The sequence below is a fragment of the Loxodonta africana genome, chromosome 1 (assembly GCF_030014295.1).
Source record: "Loxodonta africana isolate mLoxAfr1 chromosome 1, mLoxAfr1.hap2, whole genome shotgun sequence".
In the NCBI taxonomy this organism is placed as follows: Eukaryota; Metazoa; Chordata; class Mammalia; order Proboscidea; family Elephantidae; genus Loxodonta; species Loxodonta africana.
The window spans coordinates 329,494-350,733 of NC_087342.1; the positions used below are offsets into that span (position 1 = coordinate 329,494).

General features: G+C 43.6%; 1 protein-coding gene across 5 annotated transcripts in view; it reads left to right on the forward strand.

The window, feature by feature from the left end:
- PHLDB2 (pleckstrin homology like domain family B member 2) overlaps positions 1-21,240 on the forward strand; it is a 333,831-nt gene that overhangs the window by 157,069 nt on the left and 155,522 nt on the right. For 4 of the 5 annotated variants that reach the window (XM_064289130.1, XM_064287433.1, XM_023551839.2 and 1 more), the window contains exon 2: positions 5,174-5,288. In XM_064289130.1, coding sequence (XP_064145200.1) covers positions 5,222-5,288 — 67 coding nt within the window. In that variant the 5' untranslated portion in view covers positions 5,174-5,221. Of the gene's footprint in view, positions 1-5,168; positions 5,289-21,240 lie in introns of those variants that run through there. The other variant, XM_023551838.2, reaches the window with a different exon arrangement.

A 21,240-nucleotide genomic window follows, 5' to 3' on the forward strand; every position in this document is an offset into this window, starting at 1 on the left:
AAAAAGAAAAGGAAAGCTTGTGAGAAACAGTACAGTGTAGGTCTTAAGAAACAAGTTCTAGATTGACACAGGCCTAGGTCTTAATTTCATCTCTTTTTTGCCTTTAAGGCCACCTGGTTGGTACAAACGGTTAAGTACTTGGCTACTCACCAAAAGGTTGGTGGTTCAAGTCCACCCAGAGGTTACTCAAAACAAAGTCCTGGCAATCTATTTCCAAAAAATCAGCCATTGAAAACCCTATGGAGCAGAGTTCCACTCTGACACACATAGGTCACCATGAGTTGTAGTCAATACAAAAAAAAAAGAGTCAATAGCAACTGTTTTTCGTTTCTTCTTTTTGCCGTTAACCTTGTACAAGTTCATTATGTTTTCTGAGTCTTGATTAAGTTGTCTAAAAAATGAGCAAAGTGGTACCTAATATATATGGTTTTATAGTGAAAACTAAAGGAAATAATACATGTAAAACATGTAGCACAGTGCCTAGTGTATAAGTTCTCAAATATAATGGCTATTGTTATTGTTATCATTATGATTATATGGTTCTCAGCAGTGTTCTCCAGTTCTTGCCTCTGTCAATAATCCTTCCCTCAGACCTCAGGCTTCTTTTAAAACAACTTTATTAGATAGAATTCGTATACCACATAATTCACCCATTTCAAGTGTACGATTCAGTGGTTTTGGGTGTATTTACAGACTTGTGCAACCATCACAGCAATCTAATTTTAGAACATTTCCATAACCCCAAAAAGAAACCCCATACCTATTAGCAATCACTCCTAACCCTCCCTGCCCTTCAGCTGTAGGCAGCTACTTTCTGTTTCTGTAGATTTGCCAACTCTGGACATTTCATACACGTGGAATCACACTAGATGGGGTCTTTTGCGACTGGCTTCTTTCACTTGGCATACTGTTTTCAAGGTTCATCTATGTTGTAGCACGTATCAGTATTTCATTCCTTTTTATTGCCAAATAATAGACCACTGTATGGATATACCACATTTTGTTTATGGAATTCATTCACCAGGAGCCCTGGTGGCACAGTGGCTAAGAGCTCGGCTGCTAATCAAAAGGTCAGCAGTTCAAATCTACCAGCCGCTCCTTGGAAACCCCACCGGGCAGTTCTACTCTGTCCTATAGGGTCACTATGAGTCAGAATTGACTCGATAGCAACGGGTTTTTTTTTTTGTTTGTGTGTTTTTAACCCATTCACCAGTTGATGGACATTTGAATTGTTTCCACTTTATGACCATTATGACCAGTGCTGCTATGAATGTTTGCATGCAAGTTTTCTGGGAACATACGTTTCATTTCTTTCGTGTGTTTACCTAGGTGTTGAATGGCTGGGTTATATGGTAATTCTGTTTAACAGTTTGAGTGACTGTCAGACTCTTCCAAAGTGGCTGCATCAATTTATATTTCTACCCGCCATGTATGAGGGTTCCAATTTATTCACATCCTTACTAAAATGTTATTATCTGTCTTTTTTATTATAACCAACCTACTGGGTGTACAGTGCTATCTCATTGTAGTTTTGATTTGCATTTTCTTAATGACTAATGAGGCCTCCCTGGGTGCTGCAAACGCTTAAGCTCTCAGTACCAGCTGCCTCAGAAGACAGGACTGGGAATCTGTTTCCGAAAGGTCGCAGCTTTGAAAACCCTATGGAGCAGTTCTACTCTATACACATGGGGTCGCCCTGAGTCTGAATCAACTTGAGGGCAACTAACAACAACAACGATAATGACTAATGATGTTGAGAATTTTTTCATGTGCTTATTGGCTATTTTATACTTTCTTTGGAGCAATATCTATTATAATCTTTGCCTATTTTGTAATTGGTTCATTTATCTTTTTATTATTGAGTTATAAAAGGTCTTTATGTATTCTGAATTCAAGTTCCCTTAACATGTTTGTGATTTGCAAGTATTTTCTCCCATTATGTGGGTTGTCTTTTTCCTTTTTTTAATTTTTTTTGTGCTTTAAGTGAAAGTTTACAAATCAAGTCAGTCTCTCACACAAAAACACCTTGCTACAGATTCCCAATTGCTCTCCCCCTAATGTGACAGCCCACTCCCTCTCACCACTCTCTCTTTTCGTGTCCATTTCACCAGCTTCTATTCCCCTCTGCCCTCTCATCTCCCCTCCAGACAGGAGATGCCAACATAGTCTCAAGTGTCCACCTGATCCAAGAAGCTCACTCCTCACCAGGATCCCTGTCCATCCCATTGTCCAGTCCAAACCCTATCTGAAGAGTTGGCTTCAGGAATGGCTCCTGTCCTGGGCCAACGGAAGGTCTGGGGGCCATGACCACCGGAGTCCTTCTAGTCTCAGTCAGACCTTTAAGTCTGGTCTTTTTACGAGAATTTGGGGTCTGTATCCCATTGCTCTCTTGTTCCCTCAGGGGTTCTCTGTTGTGTTCCCTATCAGGGCAGTCATCGGTTGTAGCTGGGCACCATCTAGTTCTTCTGGTCTCAGGCTGATGTAGTCTCTGGTTTATGTGACCCTTTCTGTCTCCTGGGCTTGTAATTACCTGTCTTTTTCCTTTCTTGGTGGTATCTTTGCAGCACAAAAATTTTACAAGCTTCTTTTGTATATAACTTAAGCAAGTTCATATTTCAACATTTATCTTCTACAATAATATTGAAACTGGTATACTGTCACGAATTGAACTGTGTCCCTCCAAAATATATGTCAGCTTGACTAGGCCATGATTCCTAATATTATGTGGTTGTCCTCCATTTTGCAATCTGATGTAATTATCTTCCATTTTGTGATGTGTTGTAAATCCAAACCTCTATATGTTAATGAGGCAGGATCAGGGTAAGGTGTATCTTGAGTCACAACCTTACAAGAGGTTATGACTCAAGTCACACTCTTATTCAAGTCATACCCTTGCTCAAAACACACCTTTACTCAAGTCACACCCTTACACAAGCCACATCCTTGCTTGAGTCACGCCTTTTATCTTACAAGAGATAGAAGGAGAGAGAAGGGAGGGGGTACCTCACTATTGCCAAGAAAGAAGAGCTGGGAGTCAAGCATGTCCTTTGGACCCTGGGTCCCTGTGCTGAGAACCTCCTAGACCCAGGGAAAGACTAATGCCAAGACACGTGGAGATCTCCAAGGAACACTGAGCATAGAGATGTTGAAAGGAGACAAGGACCTTCCCTCGAAGCCGACAGAGAGAGAAAGCCTTGCCCTAGAGCTGATGCCCTGAATTTGGCCTTCTAGCCTCCTAGATTGTGAGAGAATAAATTTCTGTTTGTTAAAGCCATCCACTTGCAGTATTTCTGTTACGGCAGCACTAGATGACTAAGACACATACTTTCAATGGAAGACTTGGCCTTGTACTTATTGACAAAAGGGGGGCCTGCTGCGTGACTATCGATCCACACGAGCACCCCTTCTCACCTCATTTCCTCCGCACATTTTCACGAAGTGAGGAGAACGTCTTCCAGTCAAGGCCGCCTCTCCACCTGGGGTCTTGATCCCACCCTCCCCCCCTTCTTCCAGTGCCTTGCTCCATCATCTAATTCCCTCTCCCCTATAACCAGATTAGCTTGCTTCCTGCCATTTTGAGGAAAAATAAAACTTCTCATGATCTGCATTGTCCACATACACACCTCTATCCTGCACTTCAATTACAGGTATCTTCTGACTCAAGGTGTCCGATATTAAATTCCCCTACACATTCCAAATCTGCTTCACTTCCTGTATTTCCTTTCTTAGATGGCAGCACCGTTCATTGCGCACCACTTACCCAAGTCACACAAGCCTCCTTCTGCCCCTTCTGCTTGCTCTGGCCTGGTGAAGTTTACCTCATATACACAGCGCGGTTCCAACCTTGCTGTCTTATACCAAAGCTCTAGTCTAGGTTATCATCTCTTCTCTGATGATCAAGCCCTGTTCTTTCTGCTTCCCTTTCTACCATTATTAAAATTCATTCTCCTAACACCCCCCAAATTTTATTTTTTTTTAATATTTTTTTAGCATTTAAATAGGAAGTGGGTATTGTTACCTTATAGTAATGTGTGTTTTTATGTGACATTTGATAAGGTTCATAGATTTCCAGAGGCTCACAGCCCCATCTATAAAATGAGAATAATAATACTTAGTCTGAAAATAATTGTGAGAATTAAATGAGAAAATGCTTGGGTGCAACAGGTGCCACTACAGGACAACGGGACCGTATTACCCCCTGGAGTATCCCTGAGCTAATCTGCGGAGAAAACTGTGGACATATGAGAGTCGCAGGAGGCCTGGCTTAGAATCAGGAGATGGAAGAAAGCCTTGGAGAGCTCTTGAGAATGAGGACATCGGTTTCCTTTTCTATAATATGGGATATTATGAAAATTAAAAGAGATAATAAAAGCAAAGTACAGGATGGCTAGTAAATAAGAAACATGGGATGAAAAGTAGAGAATAAACAACAACAAACCCAAAGTGAACCAGTCAATAGACTAGTCTGACTTTCGGGTTAAGTAACCTCTGTTAATTATTTGTTGGCATCTGTTTTTTGTTAATCTCTGTATATTCTCCACTACCCCTCTGTCAGTTTGTCATGCTGTGGTTGCTTGCACGTAGCTATGATGCTGGAAGCTTTACCACTGGTATTTCAAATACCAGCAGGGTCACCCATGGTGGACAGGTTTTAGCTGAGCTTTCAGACTGAGACAGACTAGAAAGAAATGCCTGGTGATCTATTTCCAAAATTAATCAATGAAAACCCTATGGATCGCAGCAGAATAGTGTACAGTATAGTGCTGGAAGATGAGCCCCTTAGGTTGATTAGAAGGTATTCAAATTAAACAACGGCCACAACCATGGACTCAAGCATAACAACAATTGTAAGGATGGCGCAGGACCAGGCAACATTTTGTCCTGTTGTACATGGGTTTGCCATGAGTCAACTGACTCAACAACAACTAACAGCAACAGCACATACATTTTATCCAACAGTGTTTTTTAGGTTGTTGCTGTTGTTTAAATTTCATCATCCTAAAGGATAGTTAGCAGTGGGATAGCACGGTGGTTGAGGGACGCCTATTTTTCAAGTTCAACAGCAGCTATTTCTCCCCAGATGTTAGCTGTGTTGATTTTCTGGTTTTCAGCATGAAGTCAGTCCAGCTTTCAGCTTTCTAATCACGGTACCTCTCCTTCTTGCTAAACACAGGCTGGCATCCACCCCAGTTTCTCCTCTGAGATTCAACAGAAGATCCTGATGGAGGAGGATGATAACCAGAGAGAGGAACCCACGGAGGATGAAGCTGTCGATGTGCAACATCTTGGTAAAAACTCGCATGGCACACACTGCATTGTCAGAGATTTTCAGGAAATATTTACAATACCTACGCTCCACTCTCCATAGTGGGAACGAGCTGGAATTTTTCAGCATAAACCCACGAGTCTAGCAAGCACCAGGAAGATAGCCACGGCCCCGGCAATCCTTGCCCAGAGCTCTGGTTACATGCTAATTTACAGGTTCCTCACCTCCCTGAAAGCATGTTGCGGCTTTGTTTTGACAAGATGTTGAATGACAGGGAGGCCAAAGTGGCTGGTGTGGAAAGGTCTTTCCCATTGACTCATCAGTCATTCCAAAACCAAAGCCCAGACAAAATGGGGCGGAAATGGGACACGTAGAGAAAGGCATCAAGTTTTTAGGCTCTTTAGCAGAGCAAGCAGCTCATCCTTTCAGAAGAAAGGGGATCCCAATTCAACCACTCCCAATTCAGAGGGCTTTTGGTTTTGGTTGCTATCTTTGTAATGTCTCCCCCGGCACTCAAACAGAATGAATGGAATCACAAAATAACTGTTGCCGTTATTATTGTTTATTATGCTGCAGGTGACGAAGTAGACAGAGAACTCAGGGGTATGCTGGGTACCTGGTTCTAGTCATCCTCCTTAGGGTTTCGCTGTGACTTGCTGATCCTTTCTGCTCTGTGGATTCCTCTTCTGTTAAAGGAGGGTTATTCCAAGCTAGATTTAATTTTTTCATTTCTCATTGTGCCAAGTTCTGGAAATAAGAAGTTAAACTAGAAAGCCACTTTACCGAAGGAAGTATATTTAGTGAGCAGATAAAAACTAAGGAAGGTAAGACAAAAATTGCAAGATAACAGTGTAATTTTGGAGTTAGGAATCACATTTTGGAGGGTATGACTGCTGTGGTAATGACAGAAAAGGTGAATAACTAACTGCAGGTATTTATTATGGTTTGAACTTTCGTCCCTTGTAGGGAGCAGAGGGGAGAAATGGTAAGCTATCAAGTGGGAAAATAACCTGGAGTAGCCAAATTACATTTTTTGTTGTTGTTGTTTCCTTTATTTTCATGCTAAACTTGATTCAGTATTTATTGTATTCTAAAGGTTTCAAGGAGTCACTGAAGTATTTTAAGCACTGAAGTGATGAGATTAGTTTTCAGTAATCAAATCTGTTTCATGTATTTATTCAACAAATGTTTTATAGTGTCTGCCATATCTAAGGAAACCCTGGTGGCATAGTGGTTAAGTGCTATGGCTGCTAACCCAAAGGTCAGCAGTTCAAATCTACCAGGCGCTCCTTGGAAACTCTATGGGGCAGTTCTACTCTGTCCTATAGGGTCGCTATGAGTCAGAATCAACTCGATAACAATGGGTTTTGGGTCATATCTGAAGGTCTCTGAGTGGCATAAATGGTTTACACTCGACTACTGAACACAAAGTTGGTGGTTCAAATCCACTGGTGATCATGTTTATAAGATGATGGCAATTGAAAACCTTATGGAGCACAGTTCTACTCTGAAACACGTAAGATAGCCATGAATCGGAATCAACTGGGCAGCAATGGGTTTTACAGGTCAGGTATGAAGTACTGGGGGAGGCACTGAAGATATAAACGGTGGATAAGTTAAAAAAAAAGTCCCTGCCCTGACAAAGCTTAGAATGGTAGGGATTAAAAAAAGAAAGAAAGAAGAACAAAATAATTGCTGAGACTGGATTTAGGAACTTATTATAATTCCAGTGTCTTCCTACCCCCACCCCACACGACCATCACATCCCTGCCCTAACTGCAAGCTTTAAGGCATTACTCAGGAACATCCGTACACCCTGCCTCTCTCCCAGCCAAGTACATGGGGTCACCAGTATCTCGGATTTGATATTTCCTGACCCTTTCTCCAAAATGTGGATTTTAGCTTTCCCTCTAGGCCCTTCCACTTTTCAGTGCCTTGAGGGAGCCTTCCTGACCACACACCCAAGGTTCCTGCAGCCCCAGGCCTAATGAAGTTCCATCTTCTCCTGGCCCCTGGGCTTGATTTTAGCTGCCTCTGGGAGTGAGTGTTAAGAATGCCAGGTGAGAAATGAAGGCGACCAGCATGCACAGGAGAGTGGTGTCTCAGTCACCTAGTGCTGTTAGAAATACCACAAGTGGACGGCTTTAACAAAGAGAGGTTTATTTTCTCATAGTAAAGTAGGCTTTTCTCAGGGTGTCAGCTCCAGGGGAAGGCTTTTGTCTCTGTTGGCCTTCTCATCAATCTTCCACCAGACTAGGAGCTTCTCTGTGCAGGGACCTTGGGTCCAAAGGACGTGCTTGCTCCAGGCACTGCTTTCTTTATGGTATGAGGTCCCCCTGTCTCTCTGCTAGGGTCTCTCTTTTATATCTCAAGAGATTGCCTCAAGACACAATCCAATCTCATAGATTGAGTCCTGTATCACTAACACAACTGCCGCCCAACCTCTCTCATTAACATCATAGAGGCAGGATTTACAACGTATAGGAAAATCACACAATACCAGGAATCATGGCCCAGCCCCATTGATAAACACATTTTTTTTGCGCGCGGGGGTGGGGGGGGGCGGGACATAATTCAATCTATGACAAGAGGTATTGGCAGATATTTGAGAGGTAAAAATAATATGGTTTCACAATGGATTTATAATAAGGATTGAGGAAGAATGAGGGACTGAAGAAGTTTCCAGATTGGGGAATTGTATGGCTAGCTATAAGGGAGTACTCTTTCCTTAATTATGGAATACAACAAAGGAAGAGGTTGAGGGGTATACCTAGGGGAAAGTAATGATTGGAACATGTTGGATCCACTGTGTCCAAGGGACATTCCTTTGTAGGTGTCTAGTACATCATCACCACCTTCCCTCATGTGCACCCCTCAAGTCTCCTTCTTTCTTGTAATGAGGATTGTGGCAGTTGGAATGGAAAATAAGGGATTGCTATCTCCAATAGGATTAAAGCGTTTGACTATTTACAAAGTCCTTGAGAATCTAACGTGAAATGGTAATTAATAGACCATGAACGATGAACCTTTCTTTTGGAAGCGAATTGTTCTCTAGGGGTAGTGTTGCCCTCTACCTACAGGCATCTTTCAAAATTGCCTGTGAGAAGAATTTCCCATCTGGGTAATCACTTTGATAATTTCAGGAGCCAAATAGGATGTGGGACAAAATTAGCTTGTGCAACAGGAAAACAGTAAACCACATCAGGGCTTGACTTGATTACACTGGTCATTTGTGCTCAACAGACTAGAGAAACGAAAAGCATTTAGGTGATTTCCTCTCACTAGCACTCCAACTGGAGCCCTGGTGGTGCAGTGGTTAGGAGCTCAGCTGCTAACCAAAAGGTCTGTGGTTCACATCCACCAGATGCTCCTTGGAAACCCTATGGGGCAGTTCTACTCTGTCCTATAGGGTCGCTGTGAGTCGGAACTGACTCGATGGCACTTAAGAACAACAACAGCCCTCCAATAATTAGGGGTCCTCAAGCCTTACCTGGGCTTTTTGGAGATGAAATAGGAGAGCCCCAGAAAGCTCTGCCAACAGGCCCAGGGAAGGGGTGGGAAATGTACACTTTAAACCTATCCATATTTATCTTCTTGACTAGCAAATTCGTTTCAATATATGTAACTTTCCTCTTGTGTATTGTGGGGTTGCTAAGCCTTTTATAAAGCAAAGTTAAATATTAATGTTAAAATGTATCTATATATTCATATACTCGTGTTAAAATTCTGAAGGGTCATGTCTGTCTTACAAATACAATACTAATGCCTTAAAAATCAACCTGTAGAAGGTAATTATGAGCCCAAGAGACAGAAAGGAGCACATATACCAGAGACTGCATCAGCCTAAGACCAGAAGAACTAGATGGTGCCTGGCTACAACAACGACTGCCCTGACAGGGAACACAACGGAGAACCCCTGAGGGAGCAGAGGAGCAGTGGGATTAAAAAAAACCCAAATTCTCATAAAAAGACCAGACTTAAAGGTCTGACTGAGACTAGAGGGACCCTGGAGGTCATGGTCCCTAGACCTTCTGTTAACCCAAGACAGGAACCATCATTCCCAAAGCCAACTCTTCAGAAAGGGATTGGACTGGCCTATAAGACAGAAAATGATACTGGCGAGGAGTGAGCTTCTTGGATCAAGTAGACACATGAGACTATGTGGGCAGCTCCTGTCTGGAGGGGAGATGGGAGGGCAGAGGGGGTCAGAAGCTGGCCAAATGGAGATGAAAATAGAGAGTGGACGGAAGGACTGTGCTGTCTCATTAGGCGGAGAACAATTAGGAGTATATAGGAAGGTGTATATAAATTTTCCTATGAGAGACTGACTTGATTTGTAAACTTTCACTTAAAGCACAATTAAAAAAAAAAAACAGTCTGTGGAAATCTACAGTAAGGATGAGCTTTTAAGTAGCGATTTTTTTCCCCTTGAGTTCTTATTTGTTTCTCTTTGAGAAACACAAAAATGAATTTTGATCATCTTCTTTAGGCATACTTTTAACTCACAGAAACTCCTGGTCCTTGAGGATAGCCAGAAATTCAAGTGAGTCAGAAAGGACCGTGCCAGTCCTAAGCATCACTGTCTATGTCTCGCTGTCCGTGCCTCACTGTCCGTGTCTCACTGTCCTGTGTCTCACCGTCCGTGTCACACCATCCGTGTCTCACCGTCCATGCCTCACTGTCCGTATCTCACTGTCTATGTCTCACTGTCCATGCCTCACTGTCTGTGTCTCACTGTCCTGTGTCTCACTGTCTGTGTCGCACTGGCCGTGTCTCACCGTCCATGCCTCACCGTCCGTACCTCACTGTCCGTGTCTCACTGTCCGTGTCTCACTGTGTCTCACTATCCATATCTCACTGTCTGTGTCTCACTGTGTTTGTCTCACTGTTCTGTGTCTCACCGTCCATTTCTCACCGTCCATGCCTCACTATCCGTGTCTTACTGTGTCTCACTGTCCGTGTCTCACTGTCTGTGTCTCGCCATGTCTCACTGCCCATGTCTCACTGTCCATATCTCACTGTCTGTGTCTCACTGTGTCTCAGTGTCTGTGTCTCAGTGTCTGTGTCTCACTGTGTCTCACTGTCCGTGTCTCACCATCTGTGTCTCACTGTCCTGTGTCTCACTGTCCGTGTCTCACTATCTGTGTCTCATTGTGTCTAACTGTCCGTATCTCACTATCTGTGTCTCACCGTCCTTGTCTCACCATCTGTGTCTCACCGTCCGTGTCTCACTATCTGTGTCTCATTGTGTCTAACTGTCCGTATCTCACTATCTGTGTCTCACCGTCTGTGTCTCACCATCTGTGTCTCACTGTGTCTCACTGTCTGTGTCTCACTATCCATGTCTCACTGTCCTGTGTCTCACTGTCCATGTCTCACTGTCCGTGTCTCACTGTGTCTCACTGTCCGTGTCTCTCTGTCCATGTCTTACTGTGTCTCACTGTCCGTGTCTCACTGTCCGTGTCTCACTGTCTGTGTCTCATTGTGTCTCACTGTGTCTCACTGTCTGTGTCTCATTGTCTGTGTCTCACTGTCCGCATCTTACTGTGTCTCACTATCCGTGTCTCACTGTCTGTGTCTCACTGTCCGTGTCTCACTGTGTCTCACTATCCGTGTCTCACTGTCCGTGTCTCTCTGTCCATGTCTTACTGTGTCTCACTGTCCGTGTCTCACTGTCCGTGTCTCACTGTCTGTGTCTCATTGTGTCTCACTGTGTCTCACTGTCTGTGTCTCATTGTCTGTGTCTCACTGTCCGCATCTTACTGTGTCTCACTATCCGTGTCTCACTGTCTGTGTCTCACTGTCCATGTCTCACTGTCTATATCAAGTAACCATTTAGAGTCCATCAAGCAGTAGCACTACATCTGTAGACAGGGCTGGGTGCTATGTAAGAAGGTTTTTACTAGCACTCTTTACAACTCCTCTGGCCAAAACAAGGCAATTATCCCCATGCAGTGGACCATTTTAAAAGGTCAATCAAGTAGCCAGGAGTCCCAGGTGGCAGGGCTGGTTAACTGGAATATTAAATCACTGAGTTTCCAGTACAACTCTTGGCCCAACAACCAAAAATACCTATTTCATTTTTGCTTCTGGGTGAATTTCAGGAGTTGGGGGTTAATACCTTTTTTAGCACGTTAGGAAATAGAGTACCCATTACCCTCCAGTCGATTCCAACTCATGGCAACTCTAGGAAACAGAATGGGTATGGCTTTATTGGAGTCCTTAAATCCTATGGCTGGCCTGCATCGTTCTCATTGATCCTAGCCCTATGTAATCAGGTCCCTCTTCCTACCCAGCTGCTGGCTCTTCCTGTGTTTGTTAGGCAAGGAAGAGCCAGTGCAAGTTCAGAGCAAGGACATGACATAATTAAAACAGTATTAGACATGAAATCTAAAATGCAAAGCCCCATCTTTCCCTTGCCCCCAAATCCGGCTCAGCTCCTTCAGTCTCACCTCCTACTCTGCCTTCCGTGCACTGCTACGCCCAGGCTGGATTGCTCACCATTCCCTCACCTCCCTTCACCTTGAGGTCCCCCTGCTTACCTCAGGCTAATTTCTCCGCCTGGAATGCCCTGTTCTGCAGTATGAAGATAATATATGTTATCTTTCCTGACAGATTCACTGGGCAGTGATAGGCCCTTCTCTGAACTCATCAAAATATGCTTGTATCGTTTGTTTACAATCTGCATTATATTACATTATTACATCACAGTTACTTGCTAGGCAGTAAGCCCCTCGTATAGGAACACATAATAAATGCTTTATCTCCATCTTCCGCCCACCCAGGCACATTGTGTGGCAGCCTTTCTTTTAGCCTTTGTCATGTTCTGAGTGCTGGCTATGGCTCTGAGTTGTCAGGAGTGGTCAGTGAAGTGAAGTCTGTATGTATCTGGCATGTCAGTTTGACCACTGGTCCCTGCCAAGGTGGCTGAGTAAATGGATGAATCATTAAGGAAAAATTTGAAATTAAGGTATGAGATCACTGGAGGGCTAGTGAAAATTAGTTGAAAGGAAAGCAAAGAAGAACAACAGGGAGAAGAGAAGCTGAGGTCCCTGCAATGTCGAGTATCCGATAGGAAGCTGGCAAAATCAGAGACTCAGCTGGGAGCTGCTGAAGGGGTGCCTTTTTTTTTGTTCCCCTGCGACAAGCAGATAAGATGCAAAAAAACCTCCTTGTTCTAAGCCTACCATGCGCGAAGAGTAGGCCAATTCAGGGTCCTGGAGTGTGGGTTAACCTGGAAGAGGCATGGGCACACCTCGTCCTCGTCTGTTTCACACACACACACACACACACACACACACACACACTCATCTTTTTCCTGCTTGATTCCAATACAAACTCAAAGAAAAGATTGGGGGCAGGGCAGAAAGACAACATTTGATGCAAAAATTAACCAGCCCTTCCAAGTGTATTTAGATTTGTATCCTAATTAGAGCGTAAGTATTTTCATGTTTAAACACAAAGCACCACATGAGGATAATCGTTAAACTTACTGAGCAAAGAAAATGGAGGTATTTGTCTTTCTGTGCCCCAGGGAGGTTCCAAATGATTTCCACTTTCATTTAGGATAACTTTCTGGTCTTAACTTGAATAGCTACTCTATTACTTATACTTCGTATATATTTGAGAACATAGAGCAAAACCCAAATGTACCTTAAGGTTGTTGTTGTTGTTGTTGTTGTTGTTGTTAGGTGCCCTCAAGTTGGGTCCGACTCATAGCGACCCTGTGCACAACAGAACAAAACACTGCCCAGTCCTGGGCCATCCTTACAATCGTTGTTATGCTCAAGCTCATTGTTGCAGCCACTGTTTCAGTCCACCTCGTTGAGGGTCTTCCTCTTTTCTGCTGACCCTGTACTCTGCCAAGCATGATGTCCTTCTCCAGGGACTGATCCCTCCTGACAACATGTCCAAAGTATGTAAGACGCAGTCTCACCATCCTTGCCTTTAAGGAGCATTCTGGCCGCACTTCTTCCAAGACAGATTTGTTTGTTCTTTTGGCAGTCCCTGGTATATTCAATATTCTTTGCCAACACCACAATTCAAAGGCATCATTTCTTCTTCGGTCTTCCTTATTCATTGTCCAGCTTTCACATGCATATGATGTGATTGAAAATACCATGGCTTGGGTCAGGGACACCTTAGTCTTCAGGGTGACATCTTTGCTCTTCAACACTTTGAAGAGGTCCTTTACAGCAGATTTGCCCAATGCAACACGTCTTTTGATTTCCTGACTGCTGCTTCCATGGCTGTTGATTGTGGATCCAAGTAAAATGAAATCCTTGACAACTTCAGTCTTTTCTCCATTTATCATGATGTTGCTCATTGGTCTAGTTGTGAGGATTTTTGTTTTCTTTATGTTGAGGTGTAATCCACACTGAAGGCTGTGGTCTTTGATCTTCATTAGTAAGTGCTTCAAGTCCTCTTCACTTTCAGCAAGCAAGGTTGTGTCATCTGCATAACGCAGGTTGTTAAAGAGTCTTCCTCCAAACCTGATGCCCCGTTCTTCTTCATATAGTCCAGCTTCTCGTATTATTTGTTCAGTATACAGATTAAATAGGTATGGTGAAAGAATACAACCCTGACACACAACTTTCCTGACTTTAAACCATGCAGTATCCCCTTGTTCTGTCTGACCAATTGCCTCTTGATCTATGTAAAGGTTCCTCATGAGCACAATTAAGTGTTCTGGAATTCCCATTCTTCGCAGTGTTATCCAGAGTTTGTTATGATCCACACAGTTGAATGCCTTTGCATAGTCAATAAAACACAAGTAAACATCCTTCTGGTATTCTCTGCTTTCAGCCAGGATCCATCTGACATCAGCAATGATATCCCTGGTTCCACATTCTCTTCTGAAACCAGCCTGAATTTCTGGCAGTTTCCTGTCAATATACTGCTGCAGCCAGTTTTGAATGATCTTCAGCAAAATTTTGCTTGAGTGTGATATTAATGATATTGTTCTATAATTTCCACATTCGGTTGGATCACCTTTCTTGGGAATAGGCATAAGTATGGATCTCTTCCAGTCAGTTGGCCAGGAAGCTGTCTTCCATATTTCTTGGCATAGATGAATGAGCATCTCCAGCACTGCATCTGTTTGTTGAAACATCTCAATTGATATTCCATCAATTCCTGGAGCCTTGTTTTTCACCAATGCCTTCAGAGCAGCTTGGACTTCTTCCTTCAGTACCATCGGTTCCTGATCATATGCCACCTCTTGAAATGGTTGAATATGGACTAATTCTTTTTGGTATAATGACTCTGTGTATTCCTTCCATCTTCTTGTGATGCTTCCTGCGTCATTTAATATTTTCCCCATGGAATCCTTCACTATTGCAACTAGAGGCTTGAATTTTTTCTTCAGTTCTTTCAGCTTGAGAAACGCTCAGTGCATTCTTCCCTTTTGGTTTTCGATCTCCAGCTCTTTGCACACGTCATTATAATACTTTACTTTGTCTTCTCGAGAGGCCCTTTGAAATCTCTTCAGTTCTTTTACATCATCAATTCCTCCTTTTGCTTTAGCTGCTCGACGCACAAGAGCAAGTTTCAGAGTCTCCTCTGACATCCATCTTGGTCTTTTCTTTCTTTCCTGTCTTTTCAGTGACCTCTTGCTTTCTTCATGGATGATGTCCTTTATGTCATTCTATAACTCATCTGGTTTTTGGTCACTAGTGTTCAATGCATCAAATCTATTCTTCAGATGGTCTGTAAATTCAGGTGGGATATAGTCAAGGTCATATTTTGGCTCTCGTGGACTTGCTCTGATTTTCTTCAGTTTCAGCTTGAACTTGTGTATGACCAATTGATGGTCTGTTCCACAGTTGGCCCCAGGCGTTGTTCTGACTGATGATATTGAGCTTTTCTATCGTCTCTTTCCACAGGTGTAGTCAATTTGATTTCTGTGTGTTGCATCTGGCGAGGTCCATGTGTATAGTTGCCATTTATGTTGGTGAAAGAAGGTATTTGCAATGAAGAAGTCGTTGGTCTTGCAAAATTCTATCATTGGATCTCCAGCATTGTTTCTGTCACTAAGGCCATATTTTCCAACTACTGATCCTTCTTGTTTCCAACTTTCGCATTCCAATCACCAGTAATTATCAATGCATCTTGATTGCATATTTGATCAATTTCAGACTGTAGCAGCTGATAAAAATCTTCTATTTCTTCACCTTTGGCCCTAGCAGGTGGTGTGCAAATTTGAATAATAGTTGTATTAACTGGTCTTCCTTCTAGGCATATGGATATTATCCTATCACTGACAGTGTTGTACTTCAGGATAGATCTTGAAACGCTGTCAGTTTGTCATACTGTGGGGGCTTGTGTGTTGCTGTGATGCTGGAAGCTATGCCACCGGTATTCAGATACCAGCAGGGTCACCCATGGAGGACAGGTTTCAGCTGAGCTTCCAGACTAAGACAGACTAGGAAGAAGGACCCGGCAGTCTACTTCTGAAAAGCATTAGCCAGTGAAAACCTTATGAATAGCAGCGGAACATTGTCTGATATAGTGCTGGAAGATGAGCCCCCCAGGTTGGAAGGCACTCAAAGATGACTGTGGAAGAGCTGCCTCCTCAAAGTAGAGTCGACCTTAATGACATGGATGGAGTAAAGCTTTCAGGACCTTCATTTGCTGATGTGGCACAACTCAAAATGAGGAGAAACAGCTGCAAACATCCATTAATAATCAGAACCTGGAATGTACGAAGTATGAATCTAGGAAAATTGGAAATCGTCAAAAATGAAATGGAACGCATAAACATTGATATTCTAGGCATTAGTGGGCTGAAATGGGCTGGTATTGGCCATTTTGAATCAGACAATCATATAGTCTACTATGCTGGGAATGACAACTCGAAGAGGAATGGTGTTGCATTCATCCTCAAAAAGAACCTTTCAAGATCTATCCTGAAGTACCTTAAGGTTAGTGGAATAAAAATACATCAGAGAAATTAAAAAAGGAGCAGAAAGCAAACTATTACCATAGTTACAATAAGTTACTAGTAAGTGTGACTCTGAGCTTCCTTGAAACCCACATACAAAGGGAAAGGTAGGTTGCATAATCTCCTTTCCAACAATTGCAAATCCAGTGCGAAAGAGATGAAGGTATAACTATACCTTTTCTAAAAAGTGAAAATACATCATTTTTTAGGACAGAGGAAATTTATTTATCACTAAAATTGAAAAGGAGTTTATGATGTGGAACTCAATTTATATAGGACATAGATGAAATTGATGGTTTCATAGCATTTCCACAGAGGGAGGAGAAGTTTACTCTTTTGAGGGCTACCTTTATGCTGTCCCTGATGCAAACAGTGGTGCTCCTTTATCATGTTAATCCATAAAACAGGAATCGGCTATTATTGTAACCATTTTTTTAGAATAGAAGTTTGTTTTTCAGTGAAGGTCAATAATGCCCTCAAAAGGCATCTTAAGATGTTGAGGTCATCAGTTAACAATCCAGTTGACACTTGCAAGGGTGGTCTCTTCTGCCTTTGGGCTGCTATGGCACAGAAAAAGCTACTGAAAACCACACAAACTCATCAGGAGTGTGAGCCTTTCTGGGTTTAATCACTTAAAAAAATTAGATGAAGACTTTTTGAGTGTCAAGTCTTAGAGCTGTGAATCACACAAACATGAATAACACGATCCCCTTGGCCTTCAGGGAGCTTGGTGATCATGAAAGTTCTTCCAGTATAACGTAAGGCAGCAAGGGGAGATCCATGAGGATCGTTTTTTTTTTTTTTTGTCTTGTAATTAGGAATTACTCATTTTACAGAAATTTCTCCGGCTTTCATTCGTGCTTGGAGAAGAAGTGAAGGATAGCTCTAAGATCATGGACTCTAGAACCACACCGTCTGTGTTCAAATCCTGCTGTCCCTACTAGCTGCATGACCTTTGACTTCTCTGTGCCTCAGTTTTTTAATTTATAAAACAAGGGTAGCAAAGATCCTGCAGACTGCTAACTGAAAGGTAGGCAGTTTGAACCCACTCAGTGGTGCTGTGGAAGAAAAGGCCAGGTGATCTACTTCAGTAAAGGTTAAGGTCAAGAAAACCCTGTGGAGCTCAGTTACACTCTGTAACACATGGGGTTGCCATGAGTCAGAATCTACTCAACGGCAATGGGTTTTTTGTTTTTGGTTTACCTCTTAGGGTTGTTATCAGGATTAAACAAACTAATACTATATTTGGAAGAGTACCTGGTGTGTATAATAACTGTTGCACTCAGTAAGCGTTAGCATTTTTTTTTCTTAGACATGAATAAAAGCAATGTATTTTTGGCCCTTCTACTGCTTTTTGTTAGTATGAATGTATGCACCTTAGACCCTCAAAAGAGAGAACGACTGTCTCATAGATGTCTACTTAGTCAAGTGTATTGCTAGTGTTGTCCTGGGCGATGTTTGAAACCATAGTGCTTCGGGTCGAGGCCGTTAATTCATTCTTGGTCACTAGCCACACGGCAGGCACCAATCTAGGCTCATTACGAATACAGATTGAAGGGAACAGACAAAAATCCCTGCCTGCAATGGAACTTACCTTCTAATGAATAGAGATTGACATGAAACATAATAAAAATACATCTCGTAATCTGCCAGTAGGTGATGATTCTGCCTGAAAAGTAAAGATAACTTGGATGGAGAGAGCATTTTTTATTTTATATAGGGCGGGAAGTTAGGCCTGAGGGAGATGATGAGATCTGAGCAGTGTCTTGAGGGCAGTGATGGAGCAGCCATGCTGATATTTGTAGGGGGAAGGAATTCCAGGTAGAGAGGACAGTTGGGACAAAGGCCCTGGGATGGAAACATACCTGGCACAGTCTAGGAATACTGAGGTCAGTGTGACCACGTGTGGTCCTTCAAGGCTGTTACAAGGGCTTTAACTTTTGCTGTGATTGAGATAAGGCTGTTGCAGGGTTTTGAGCAGAGGAGTAATACGAGCTGCCTTAATGTTTGAAAAGGGGCTCCTGGTGGTGCAGCGGTTAAGCGTTTGACTGTTAACCAAAAGGTCAGTAGTTTGAATCCACCAGGTGCTCCTTGGAAACCCTAGGGGGCAGTTCTACTCTGTCCTACAGGGTCACTGTGAGTCGGAATCAACTGGATGGCAACGGGTCATGTTTGAAAGGAGTCCCTGAGTGGTGCAAATAGTGAATGTACTTGGCTGCTAACCAAAAGGTTGGAGGCTCCAGTCTACACAGGGGCACCTTGGAAGAAAGGCCTGGCAATCTACTTTCTGAAAAATTAGCCATTAAAAACCCTGTGGAGCACAGTTCTGCTCCGGCATACCTGGGGTCACTGTGAGTTGGGGTTGACTCGACTGCAACTTTTTTTTTTTTTAATGTTTGAGAAAGATCATGCTGGCTGCTGTGTTGGGAATAACCAGCATGAGGGAAAAGCAGAAACAAGGTAAGGATAACCAAAGGCAGGACAAGGTATATAGGTTGGAAGTGGGTGCTAACAACAGTGGAGGTCATGTAGAGTAGCTGAATTTTGGATTTATTTTGAAGAGCCGAATGATTTCCTGATGGATTGGATTTGAAATATGACGGAAATAGAAAAGTCAAGGTTTGGGGCCTGAGATGAGGAAGACTTCAGTCAGGACAAGGTAGTTGGGAGGCAGGGAGAGGAATTTCAGGAGCTCAGCGTGTGAGACATGTCAACTGTGAGATGCCTAGTAGATATCCAGGTGGCCAGTTGCCTTCATAAGCCTAGTGTTCCAAGGAGGGGTTAGGCTGGGGTAAAATTGGGAGCCACCAACACATAGATGGTATTTAGTGCCATGAGACAGGATGAGCTCACCAAGGAAGTGTAGATAGAGAAGACAAGAGATTCAAGGTGTGAACTCTGGGCACTGCAATGCTCAGAAGCTGGGAGAAGAGAGGGAGGCTGAGAAGGAAGCAACCAATGGAGCTGGAAGAAAACCATGGAAGTGTGGTGTCATGGTGTCATGGAAGTCAAGTAAGTGTTTCCAGGAGGAAGAGGTGTTGGACGGTTAATTGGTACTGGTAGTTCAAGTAAGATGAGGACTGAGAAACAACCTTTCAATTTAATAGCTTGATCTCCACAAGAACAGTTCCATGGGGAGGGTAGAAGCAAAAGTCTGTTTAGAAGTGGAATTAAGTGGGTGGTGCAAATGGTTAACATGCTTAGCTGCTCACCAAAAAGTTGGAGGTTCAGTCCGCCCAAGGCCTTGGAAAAAAGACCTGGTGATTTACTTCAGAAAAAATCACCTGTTGAAAGCCCTGTGGAGCAACAGTTCTACTCTGGCACGCGTGCGCTCTTCATGAGTCTGAACCGACTCAGTGGCACCTGGTATTTTTTTTCAGTGTCAATAGGAAGAGAGAACTTGGTAATGGCTTTTCTTCACAACTCGGAAGTTCTGCTGTAGGGGAGGCAGAAAAAAAGGGAAAGTTGGTTGGAGGGGAAAGTGAAGTCAAGAGAAAGATTTTTTGTTCTTTTAAGATGGAAGAAATGACATGATTATGAGAAGGATCCAGTAAAGAGGGGGAAACGGATGATGTAGGAAGAGGAGAGAATTGCTGGAACATTCATCTGCTCCTTTGATTGGTCTGGACTGATCTTGGGCATGTTTCTACTGGCCAAAGACACAGGGCGGGGGGAAAATCCCATAAAACACCAAGAATTTCATTGGTGATAAAAAAAAAAAAATCAGAAGTCAGACTTTCAATTCCACACATGAAAAGTGTGTTAAATTAGTCATTACACTGATGACTCGGTGCCACCCCCAGTGCTATTCATCTTCTGGAAGCTAAAATAACACTGATCATAACGTAAATGGTTTGCACTCTGTTGGGCTTTTTTTCTTGCCATTGTGAGTTCCTCAAGGACCAATGTGCTTCACCTTTGTAACCCCGGGGTCTCGCTCAGTGCTTCACCTTTGTAACCCGGGGGTCTCGCTCAGAGCTTGGAACCAAAAGCCAAACCCACTGCCCTCCAGTCGATTCCGACTCATAGCGACCCTATAGGACAGAGTAGAACTGCCCCATAGAGTTTCCAAGGAGCGCCTGGTGGATTTGAACTGCCAACCTCTTGGTTAGCAGCCATAGCACTGAACCGCTACGCCACCAGGGTTTCTCAGAGTCTGGAAAGGAGGGTCGTATTCCTGCCGCTCTCGGTGGATTTCGTGGCCTTTCACCAAGCACCCTTTGGAGGACATTCACATCAGCATTTATTTTAAACTGTTACAGCAACTCAGAAAAACAGGTTGGAAAATACAGAAACTTTCCATGAAAAATGACTAAAAGGAAGTCAATGTAAGAGTTTTAAACCCTCCTGTTCCCAGCCCTTTGAAACCCTGCTGGCGTAGTGGTTCAGTGCTATGGCTGCTAACCAAAAGGCCGGCAGTTCGAATCCACCAGGCGCTCCTTGGTAACTCTATGCGGGCAGTTCTACTCTGTCCTGTAAGGTCGCTATGAACTCAATGGCAACGGGTTTGGGTTTTTATTTTTTTGGTTCCCATCCCTTAGCTCAGGCCGTTCCTTTCCGAAGATTCGCAAAGCTGCTTTTCTGACGCATCAGGTAAACCTGCCTGCGGGCGTCCAGTCAGGAGAAGGTGCGGCCACCTGGAGTTTTCCAGTAGAAACTTTATCGTGGGGTGAGGAAATCATCACCCGAGGACGTGTACCCTCCCGCCCTTCTTCCCGCTCATAAAAAAGCCCGACACAAAAGTCTCCGCTGCACCGCTGTAAACACGGCTTAGAGAGGCTGGGCCGGGAGATGCGGGGAACAGCCAGGCGCCGCCCGCGGCAGTAAAAACCTCCACTGCAAGCTGCCCGGGAGAGACGTGGGCCACCCACTCCACTGCCGGAAAAAACCCCTCTGTCCCCGCGCGGTGGCCACCAAGGGGGTCGCGGGCGCCGGAGGGAGCCGCGCGGAGCCCACCACTTGGGCCCAGGGGGACCACACAGCGCCGCGGGCGCACAGAGCGCGCCTGCCAGTCCTCGCCGCGGGGACCCTG